A 12,237-nucleotide genomic window follows, 5' to 3' on the forward strand; every position below is an offset into this window, starting at 1 on the left:
ATCCGAAATGACTTACAAGTGTCAATTTGTCCTCAGAGCATCTCGGGGTTAAGTACCTTGCTCAAGGGCACAATGGTGGAAGCCGGGAATTGAACCCACAACTTTTTTTCAAGCTACTGCATGCTAGCCCAGCTCCTTAGCCACTACCACCTGGCTATTACCACCTAACCGCTACCAAATGGAGGGAGGAGAGGGAAAGAGGGGGAGAGAGAGAAAGAGAGAGAGAGAGAAAGAGAAATACAGTGAGAGCGAGGGAGGGAGAAAAGAAGATAGAGGGAGGAAGAGAGAGAGAGAGATATTTTATAGTTGGACAAGTTAAACAACTGCCTCCCTGAAACGAATCTAATGCCGAACACAGCCAAAATCAACGAGAGAGGGAGAGAAAGAGAGACAGAGAGAGAGAGAGAGAGAGAGAGAGAGAAATGGGCAGATGAGAAAAGATGCAGACAAGCACAGAAACATAAAGTGACAGTGATGGGCTTTTCTTCTTCAAATTGGCCTGTATTTGGGCTGTAACTAAGACATAGAGGAATCTTGGCAGGTAGAGCCTATAAAGATTTAACAACCAACGTCTAAACTTAGAAAACAACCCAAATATGTCTGATCTGAGTCGTGAAGGGACGCCTGCCAAAGGATCCCCACAAATGAGTCAGAGGATGTTTTTACAGTGAGCAGCATCACCCAGCAGCCCACGACTAAGTTAGCACAGGAAGAGAGAGAACAGGACAGCGCCATGACACATGGAATGGACTTCCTCTTCTAGCTCACATGTCTCAGAACTCCATTTACAATTCACTTCAACTCAGTTCAGTCACATTTATTATGAGCAACACAGGCCCGTCGCTAGAACGCAAGCAAACCAAGCAATTGCTTGGGGCCCCGAGACAACGACTGGTTTAAAATAAAATGCAACGACAAACTGTGAGCGCCCCTTTGATAGTCAATGCAGTAAAGTGCAACGACACTGTTACCGGCAATACCGGGATCCCCCTCAAGGGGGCCTCTCTCAGTAGTCGCTGACAGCAGCCAGCCAGCCAGGTTTGTGGTCTCTGCTGCTGCCGCGAAAATATAAAACCTCGGCAGTCATAATGAAGCGGAGTTATGCGTCCGGAAGCCAGAAGAGAAAGGAAGAGGATGACAAGAAAAAACAAGATAGTGGTAAGTGATAAATTACACTGGATAAAATAGCTCTACTTGTCTTGTACAAATGGTGTAATGTCGCAGCAGGAAGGCTAGCCTAGCAAAAAATGTTTATGTTAACTACCTGCCTGACGGCCCATGCTGCTTGTAACAAACTAGAACAGTTAGCGCAACTTTTTTTTCCGAATGGACGGAATATGGTTAAATACTGTAATATGTTTATTAACGGGATAAGGAAGACGCAGATCTGTTCCAGAATCACTGTTTATCGTATTTAATGACATAACATTGCTATAGCTTTGTAATAAGTTTTGATGAAAGTGGCATAGCTTCTCTGCTATACTAACTATTCGACCGTGATAATCTATTTACCAAATGGGGGTTAGGAAAACCACACGATAAATTCCGTGCATCAAAGCAGACTGGAACATTCATGTCTAGTAGTATTCATGCATGCCAGCCGTTTACTGTCTTTAAAGCATCAGGTGCGTCTGTCTAATTCTCAAACAGCAGAATGCTTAAATGCTATGTTAAGCTACAAGTAGGCCTAGGTCAATGTATAACATTAGCTTGGGATGTTTTTACAGTAAGCATTGGTAGTTGTGAAAGCAGCTGCATTCCTTCTAAATATCAAAATATGGAAATGCTAACATATCTTTTCTTTCTCCCTCAAGGTGCTTTGCTTAAATTTCTCAGCCCTCAGGCTCTTCCTAAGGATATTTAAATTGCTATACAACCTGCACTCTTTATAGTTTGAACAATGCATCCTTTTTCTGCATTCTGCAAGATGGCAGTGTTTTATTTTCTCACTTTGTGAGAACTGAAAAATGTTAATGTGAGTGTGTGTGTGTGTGTGTTTAAGTATGTTGGATTTAGTTATTGTGCACTTTTTTACATTTATATTGGATTTTATGGTACGGTGGTGTTTTTGCAAATGTTCAAATGTTCAAAACTAATGCACAGTATATATATGCAACTGCAGTATTGCACTGTCAAAATTTTGTATTTATATAAACTGTGGGTGAACTTAAACTGTATGGCTATGCTGTGGTTCCTGTAGGCTTTGCGTGCGGTGGGTGGGGGCCTCCATGTCCATTTTGCTTAGGGCCCCCAAATTCCTTGAAACGGCCCTGGAGCAACATGAACATGGGCTCTAGGCACTTAAAACACGATTGTAGGAGAAGTCATGTGGTTGTGGAGGCATCACATACGCAGAAACACACACACTCACACCCACACACATACACACACACACAAACACATATTCAGCTAAAATAAGAGAAGCCTGTAACCTCTTTGAAAAGTAAAGAGAACTTTGATACATCAGCACAAAACATCTAAGTGAGCGCTGGCCCTAGAGGGACCCTAGGGGCCCATTATGGAAATGGATCCATAACTGGTCATCTGTTCCATGAATAGCATCTACTGTAGCATACAAAAGGACACCTACACAACTCTAGATATTAAAAGGAGACGATGTAAAGGGATCACACACGTGCTGAGACAAGAACATGGCACAACAACCAAGACTCCACAACACTGAAGTGCAAGGGCACAACCCAGCCAAAAAGCCTGGCACCAGACAGCACAGCCAAAAAGCCGGGCACCAGACAGCACAGCCAAGATGCCTGGCACCAGACAGTGACCAAGGAGATGAAGAGTAGGAACCTAAGCAGGAAAAGGCAGCAGGAGGATGGCAGGAGGAGTGAACTGGTGTTGGCCTTCTGTGATTAAGTAAGTTATCGTAATCGTGCTAATTACAAACCATTTCGTTCGAAAATTCTTACAAAAAATATGTTTTTTAATACTTCAAAATAACATTTGCTAAATGAACCTTACATTTTCAGTAGCCATAGGTGTATAGATTTGAACAAAATCTAGATTGGTTCTTACCGGGGCTTTTACTGCCTGAAATATCCGATTTTGTTTAACATACTCGGAGGTTAGTGCTGGGCTAGTGGGTACTTATTCCCAACCTTTCTCAGGCACATGAACGGTTAGCCCGAGAATTCTCGTCGGCAAATCAAAATTCCACTGGAGATCCAAGCGGATTTGTACATGCAGCCTTACAACACTGTTTACAGCTCTTCGAGTCACGGTAAAATGTAATTTTTGGTACATAGCTAATTTAGATAAACTTATGGTGTGGGTGCTTGCGTTTCTTTAGGAATCCGCCGTCTTGGTTTGTATAGAAATGAATATTAAGTGACACATACACGTAAGAGGTTGGACATACATGACGGTTGGTAATATGTGACGTTCCGATAAGTAAGTAATGTCAATGTCATTGTATTCATACAGCACTTTTATAAACAACGGCAGTTGACCAAAGTCAACAACAAAAAACAAACAAAAGAAAACAAATATGTTACCTACTAAGTAAGCAACTTACAACTAGACTGAGCACTCTGTGGGGGTGTGGTCACAGGGAGGTCAGAGAGTTCATGGCCAGACCACGGCCTGTACAAGTGTGCTGTGGCACTCACAGACCCATCTTCTGCCGCATTGCTTGGGACAATACTGTGTCTGTGTGATTGATTGCAGATCACGCCTGCCACTCATGTTTTTTCAACCAACAAGTGGACAGCAACGACTGTAAGGGACCGGGACCATCTGTGCTCTTGTGATGGATGACGTCATGGCAACCCTGCTATTCTGGACCAAAGCTACACACTCTTGGTCCACTACCAACATGTGTGTTCAGTTCATGCTGCAGCCAAAGCTGATGAACTCATACATAACGTCACTACATGAGTAAGTATTCAAATCGGGACAAACACATGCTCCCCCTTACATAACCAGCAAAGACGTAGACAGTCAGAATGGGCCTGCCCTCCCAGTGCACAGGGGTGTCGTGGACGGATTATGAGCCACTGGGCTCATGGGCACCCATAAAGGCACCCCCCCCCCCTAAGCTAAGCTAGGGGAGCATTTTTGAAAAAATTACCCATTTAAATAACGATTTCGGGCGAGTTTAGTGGAAAGAAATGGGCAGATTGAGACTTCTGACATATGACATATGAGACTTCTGACATATGACATATGACATAACCATCAACAATTTCAAGGCATCTTGCCGTGCAAAAAGATGCAGGTTACAAAGCATGATTATCAGGGGTGAAAAACATATATTACATGATATTAAGACATATCACATAACATGACCAATGTTATTTGACTGAGGGGCCCCATTTAGATATCAGGGGTGAAGAACATAGTAGAGCATTGGGCTTCAGAGCTCCCTGAGCCCTTTGGCCTGGTAGGCCCGTTCAGTAATCCATCCCTGAGTGGCGAGTGCCCTCCTCTCCCTCACTGTGCTGTGCTGTGTACATTGTCTGATGCCGCAAGCAGTCCTGGTGGGGAATTCCAAATGTGGTTTTGCCACAAACCTGGTAAGTTCGTTCAGAGTGGTAAACCTCCTACTAGAAGAGCACTATGGCTTTGTTTTGCTTGCACGATAAAGCCAGTATTCTCCTCTTTTAGGAGGTGTACAACGCACTCTGAATTAACATTATCCAGGTTTGTTGTAACTAAAACCACAGACTTGGAAAGCCCCTAGGTCTCTGCTGTCATGGTTCTCTCTGGGAAGTGCAAATGTGAAGGCAACCACGCCACGTGTCAAGTGCAACTGCAGCAGGAGCGGGAACGGGAGATCCAGCAGGGAGAGCGCCTGAGACATCACACAGCATCTCTGCCACTGGACAGTAGCGCTACACTAGACCATGGGACTAGAGTGCTAACCACAATTAACACATGGTGAAATAAACCATTACTCGATTAAAAACAAAAGGGTCACTTCAAGATAACTAAATTCCAGAAAACATGGTCTTTCACATCCATGCATACGCACATGTAACTGATCCCACCTAGTGGCCATACAGTGGCATAACAACCAGAAAGACAGTACACTGCTGAATAGATAATTTCCCTGTGTGATGTGTGTACTATAAAAAATCTACTGGTATCTCCTGTACACTGTACCCAGAGTTCAAAGCAGGCCACTGCATCAGTCAAACTTCCTGCTTGAAAGTACACAATGACAGTCAAACATAACCAGCGAGGGAGAGAGAGAAAGAGAGAGAGGAGAGAGAGAGAGAAAGTGTGCAAGAAAGTGGGAGAGATAGAGAGGAAAGGACAAAATAGAAGATATTGGAGGATGGAGACACTGAGGAGATATTGGAGGATGGAGACACTGAGGTTTAATAGAGTATTTTCACAGAGTGAGTTGTATCTTCAGCTTCTCTGATGTTTATAAACACAAATACATAGACTTGCAGACACTGAATACATTGATACTGAATACATTGATACAGAATAGCAGACTGGCATGTGCAAGTATGCACGGGCACACAACAGCGGGCAGACAAGACAAGTACCAACTAAGGAAAAGCACACTGGGGCATGGGGCATGGCACACATCATACACACTGGGGCATGGAGCATGGCACACACACTGGGGCATGGCACACATCATACACACTGGGGCATGGAGCATGGCACACATCATACACACTGGGGCATGGCACACATCATACACACTGGGGCATGGCACACATCATACACACTGGGGCATGGCGCACATCACACACACTGGGGCATGGCGCACATCACACACACTGGGGCATGGCGCACATCACACACACTGGGGCATGGGGTATGGCACACATCATACACACTGGGGCATGGCACACATCATACACACTGGGGCATGGCACACATCATACACACTGGGGCATGGCTCACATCACACACACTGTGGCATGGGGTATGGCACACATCATACACACTGGGGCATGGCACACATTATACACACTGGGGCATGGCACACATTATACACGCTGGGGCATGGCACACACACTGTGGCATGGGGTATGGCACACATCATACACACTGGGGCATGGCACACATTATACACACTGGGGCATGGCACACATCATACACACTGGGGCATGGGGCAAGGCACACACACTGTGGCATGGGGTATGGCACACATCATACACACTGGGGCATGGGGCATGGCACACACACTGTGGCATGGGGTATGGCACACATCATACACACTGGGGCATGGCACACATCATACACACTGGGGCATGGGGCATGGCACACAGCATACACACTGGGGCATGGACACTGGGGCATGGCACACATCATACACACTGGCGCATGGGGCATGGCACACATCATACACACTGGGGCATGGCACACATCATACACACTGGGGCATTGAGCATGGCACACACACTGTGGCATGGGGCATGGCACACACACTGGGGCATGGGGCATGGCACACATCATACACACTGGGGTATGGCACACATCATACACACTGGGGCATGGGGAACATCATACACACTGGGGCATGGCACACATCATACACACTGGGGCATGGGGCATGGCACACACACTGTGGCATGGGGTATGGCACACATCATACACACTGGGGCATGGGGTATGGCACACATCATACACACTGGGGCATGGGGCATGGCACACATCATAAACACTGGGGCATGGCACACATCATACACACTGGGGCATGGGGCATGGCACACACACTGGGGCATGGGGCATGGCACACATCATACACACTGGGGCATGGCAAACATCATACACACTGGGGCATGGGGCATGGCACACATCATACACACTGGGGCATGGCACACATCATATGCTTACACAGAACACTCCCTGGTTGCATGTCACGGTATGTTGTTTAAAAGGCTGATCTCTATTGGTTTTCCCCAGAGCATAGGCCAGTCTTACCTTGGCTTTCTCCTGCTGTAGCTCATTTTGAATGTCACTCAGTTTGCTCTTCAGGTCCTCATTGGCTGCCTGCAGAGACTCCACCTCTGGCTTATTACGGCTCTTCTTAGAGGGCACGGCATTGGTTGGCGTGGTGGAAGCCATGGCCACACCCCTTTTCCTGAGACTCCGCCTACACCAGTGCTAAATCCTTCACCCAGAACTTTCCATGGAAATCAAACTCGGCATCATCATCTTCGGTCTGTGGTCTATCCTTTCACCTGTAAACACACACACACACACACACACACACACACACACACACACACAATATAGTTAGGAGACCTATGAAATAACATTTCATAGGATTGAACATAGGATCATAGGACACATTCAGAAACACGTTGTTTTGAGTAATTCAAGTAAAACTGGACACACCCTCGCTAATGATGTAATATTTTTGACCTTACTCAGAATTCGTTCCCACACACACACACACACACACACACACACACATGGCTCCCAGATGTGTATGGAGTAAAGGGACTTTATTAGTAGTCTGAGAGTATGGAACAAAACACACTCACACACACACACACACATACACACACACTTATATAAAACAGCAAGCATACTTCATAAAAAGCATACACTCCAAAAGACACATTTGGAAGCCAAACTCACACGCAAACACTCATGCCACACACACACACACACACACACTCTCTCTCACACACACACACACACACACACAAACGCTGCAAAGGCTACAGTACACTCTCGCAATAACGAGGACGAATTAAGGAAAGTGGAAAATAAGACTAAGCCCAGAAAAAAACAGAACAAAAAACAAAAATGAACAAAAGTTTCACAAGCCACTCAGCCAGCGCACTTAGAGCATGAGTGGTATGGTCAGTATGTGTGTGTGTGTGTGTGTGTGTGTGTGTGTGTGTGTGTGTGTGTGTTTTACAGTAGACTTTGTGGTGTGGTAGGTGAGAAAATTCCCATGTGATAATCCAGACAGTTCTCCTGTGTGCTCTTAAAGCTGTGTGTGATAACCTGAGACGTTGAGGGCCACCTGATAGGCAAACATTAACTCAGAGAGACAAAGGGAGTGAGCAGCCGGCAGAACGACGGACAGACTTAAAGAGACAGCGAGAGAAAGAGAGGAAGAGACAGAGACAGACACATGTGCCACACACACACACATACTGGAAAGACAAACACAGAGCCAAAGAACTGTGAATACAAAGACTAGTGTATTTCCGTGAGTGTGTGTGTGTGTGTGTGTGTATGTTTTGGTTGGTGGGCTGGACTTGGTGTGTTAGGGTAAGTTGGGTTGGTGTGTGTGTGTGTGTGTGTGTGTGTGTGTTGGTAGATGGGCTGGACTTGGTGTGTTAGGGTGAGGTGGGTTGGCATTCCCTTGCCCAGATGACCATGTGATGTCGGACTAAGTCTCAACAGAAACAGTAATTAAATCATAGAACAGAGACATGCTCAGAGACTCTTATTCTATGTAACACACACACACACACACACACACACACAAACACCTCTCTCCCTCACAAACCACTGTCTTTGGCAGACACACACATTTCCACTTCTAGTTATTAGTTTATTTTCGATCAGACACTATACAGGGGCAACAAGATCCATTGGCTTTTTGACTTATCTCCGAAAAAAAATTATATTATGTACAGTATGCGTGTGTGTGTGTCTGAGAGAGAGAGAGAGAGGGAAGAGGTATTTGTGTGTGTGTGTGTGAGAGAGAGAGAGGTATTTGTGTGTGTGTGTGTGTGAGAGAGAGAGAGAGAGAGGGCAGAGAATTAGAAAGACAGAGAGGTGTGGGACGTGAAGTCTGTCCGGTGGAACCACACCCTCGGGTACATGGACACTGACAGGCGGATAAACAACACTGATGAAACGGCCGAGGACGACAGGGCTTGCCACACACAGGAAAGCGCGCTAACGCGACCAAACAGCCTGGTTGTAGTTTGGCGAGAGCATCCCAGGCCCCACGCGCCAGATGATTTTTGACAGCGCGAGCTCACGGCACCAACATCAGAATCAATACCATCAACCCGTGCCATAACAGCACTAGGCCTCCATTATAGGCTACACCGATCTACAATACGCATTCAAATCCAACGAACACGGCAAATCTGTCCTTATGCACACGTCTGCAGTCGAAACAACACATGCGTTAACGAATGAGAATGTGGACATTGCCAACACACTCAGATGTTAGAACACATACAACCTACCCACACTCACTGAAGCACACCGCGGCCATTCCTGTGCATGCATGCACTGTTCATAATAAATCATGAGGGGTACCAATCGTTTGCTTTTGTTTAAAGTATGTGCATGATAAATGCAATTACCGGGTTATGATGCGCCTGTCTCATTCGGCCTTCTGGTCATCAGATGCACGAGAACCCGGTCCGCTTCCGTCTCATCCAGCTCGCCCAGCCTTGCGAGCACACCTTCTTGTGGCTGGCTGTGTGCTTCGGTGAAACAATCCACAGACGGGAGACTTATGCTCTTGCAGCTGTTTTGCAAAAATCCAAACACGACACCGTGCCAACACGCGCTCGGGAGATGAAAAGCTAAATTATTCGGGAACCGAGCATGGAAGTTTCTCCGCCCACCGAGGACGCAATAGGAAACCTTTCGAACCGGCGCGATCGGGAACAGATCCGTCACCGGCATTACATCACGTGATGAAACCCGGGCGTCGCCGGGAGGCAGACGGCACGTGCCACCTGACCATAGGGGCACATTCTGCCCCGACAGAAACACGCACACACACTGAATAAACTCACCATGAAGGTGGGGTAATTCATAATGCAAATTACATTTCTCCCTCTCTCTCTCTCTCTCTCTCTCTCTCTCTCTCTCTCTTTCTCTCTCTCTCGCTGTGCGTGCTGAGAGAGATGAAGTGGAAAATATGGCTCAGAAGTGGCATTACTCTGACCTATATTCCCTCAAACATGCTCACAGTCACAGCACACACACACACGCGCGCGCAGCACAAATCAAATACACACATGAGTGGCTAGGAGTATGGACACAGACATTACAACATGCTTAATTGACACCAGATGTAAGGCTTCCCTACAAGCAAGATGCACACTCACAGGGTCATTGTACTCAGTAGTCCACAGTGCAGTACCTCAGTCTTGTTTTGCAGTATTTCAGTTGCAACATCTGATTACAGTAAGTAGCCTAGTGCACTGCTTAGCAGATGCATGTGCACAGAATACATGCACATTGTGAGGAAGGACAACATTATCTGTCTATTGCACAAGCATTACTAACAATGGAAGGTCTTGTAACAGTACATATTGAAACTACAACAATGCCGCATGCGTAAAACCTCTTCTAAAATACGCACACACACACACACACACACAAATGGATTTACATAACAAGGAGCACATAAGAACATTATCTAAAATCTCCGGCTTTAGTAGTATTACCCAATATTACTGTGTATGTGTGTGTGTGTGTGTGTGTGTGTTATATGGGCTTGGCTAAATATTTTGCTTCACAGATATATGGAGAGAAGTCCATTAATGGGTTCGGCATTAGTTTGAGTGGTGTGTTTGAATGAACATTTTGGTACATTTTAAAAGGTAGTGTGTGTGTGTGTGTGTGTGTGTGTGTGTGTGTGTGTGTGTGAATTCCCCATTAGCTGTCCTCACAAAACCTGAAGCTTCACACCCTTTGATGCATAAAGCCTAACTCCACTATGTGTGATCAGTTGACCTCTCAGCTTTTTGACTAATGAGATGTGGTATGTGCAAGCACACTAAAAGATTAAACTGCTAGTTACAGTTGCAGTGTCCTTGACTGGCATGTGTCATTCTCCTATCAAACGCATGCAAATTAATGCTGTTTAATCAGATTAGGCAATGGAGCTGGCTGAGGGCTGCACCTACTGACTGAGCTCGGCAATGACAGGCTTTTGTGCTGGTGTGTGTGGGTGTGTGTATGTGTGTGTGTGTGCTTGCGAGAGTGAGAGAGAGAGAGAGAGAGTGTGTGTGTGAGTGCACGTGCATGTGTGTACAAACGGTTCAGGTCCACTTCAGGCTTGAGTCAGGTCCTGTGTCAGACACTTCACCTGTCCCTGCTCCATCCGTTAACTGAAGCACTGAATCAGTTGACCTGTGCTGGTACCTTTGCACTGCCCTAATTGCCTATTTGAGGCCTACTTAAAACCCCTCCAACAAACACACACACACACACACACACACCATACACCTTTTGGGTAATATAATCTTTTAGAGTGGAATAAATATATGGCCAATCAAGGATATGCAAGTTTATTGGTTTATTGTTACCAAGAACATGAGGCGGACGTGCTGAAGTTAGTTGGTGGTTGTCTTAATTTGAGGTTTTCAGTTCCTGCAGTACACACCACACACACACACACACACACACACACACACACACACACACACACACACACACAAAAGGCTTTCATGTCATGAGGAAACACTAGTGGAGTGTCTTTTAACAGCACTGTAAAAGCAGCATTCCCCACATCCCACTACTTCTGATGTGTTACTGTTAAATGTAGTAGCAGCAGCAAGGAACCACTATGAACATGAAAGAGCTCCCGTAAAAACATGTCATTAATGTAATTAACATCATGTGTGGCAGTGTCAGGCCTCTGGTATAATTAACATCATGTGTTGTGTCAGGGCTCTGGTAAGCTCAACATGTAACTCTTGCTCGGATTCAGAGCTGCAGAAATGGGAGTTCCAAAGGTCAGCTAGAGTGAAGATAAGTTTACTTTGCGCTGCTACCTGTGTGCCCCTCCCTTGCCCTGTTGATCTTGTTCTTCCAGCTTAAAGGAACACATTTGCTTATTTGCCACCTACCCCAGAGTTAGATAAGAGGATAGGCTACATACTCTTCTCTCTGTACATGCAATAACCCAGTCTGACACAATTAGCTGAGATTAGCATAATTCACTGGATGTGTGTTACACCAGTTAGCCGTGCTCCATTTTAGCTATAACCTAGCTGTAGGCTAACTGGGCAATGGCTTGGGACCGGGTAAAACCCACGTCCAGTGAATTATGCTAAGCTAGGCTAACAATGTCAGGCTGTGAGTGCAATTTAAAGATGTATTTGCATTTGCATATACAGGCTCAGTAAATGGAAATAGTGGGGCTCAGCGAACTATACACTACCTAATGAAAAAGAACTAGGAATCTTATAGTATTTATGGACAAATATTACAGTAATCTTATAAGAATACTATAGATATTATAGGAATTGTATAGTATTTCGGGACATAAGTACTATAAAACTACAAGAACTAGAGGGCAAGCTATAGATA

General features: G+C 45.5%; 1 protein-coding gene across 2 annotated transcripts in view; it reads right to left on the bottom strand.

Moving 5' to 3' along the window:
• Positions 1-9,564, bottom strand: part of jakmip1 (janus kinase and microtubule interacting protein 1) — a 29,080-nt gene extending 19,516 nt beyond the window's left edge. For both annotated transcript variants that reach the window (XM_076287602.1, XM_076287603.1), the window contains exons 1-2: positions 9,270-9,564; positions 6,907-7,166 (exon numbers count right to left, since the gene is read on the bottom strand). In XM_076287602.1, the coding sequence (XP_076143717.1) occupies positions 6,907-7,050 (144 nt within the window). In that variant the 5' untranslated portion in view covers positions 7,051-7,166; positions 9,270-9,564. The remainder of the gene's footprint in view (positions 1-6,906; positions 7,167-9,269) is intronic.
• Between the last annotated feature and the right edge of the window lie 2,673 nt (positions 9,565-12,237).

Source organism: Alosa pseudoharengus, unplaced genomic scaffold (genome assembly GCF_046254945.1).
Source record: "Alosa pseudoharengus isolate Yale_2024_CS ecotype anadromous, Long Island Sound unplaced genomic scaffold, YU_APseudo_1.1 YU_APseudo_1.1_scf_16, whole genome shotgun sequence".
In the NCBI taxonomy this organism is placed as follows: Eukaryota; Metazoa; Chordata; class Actinopteri; order Clupeiformes; family Clupeidae; genus Alosa; species Alosa pseudoharengus.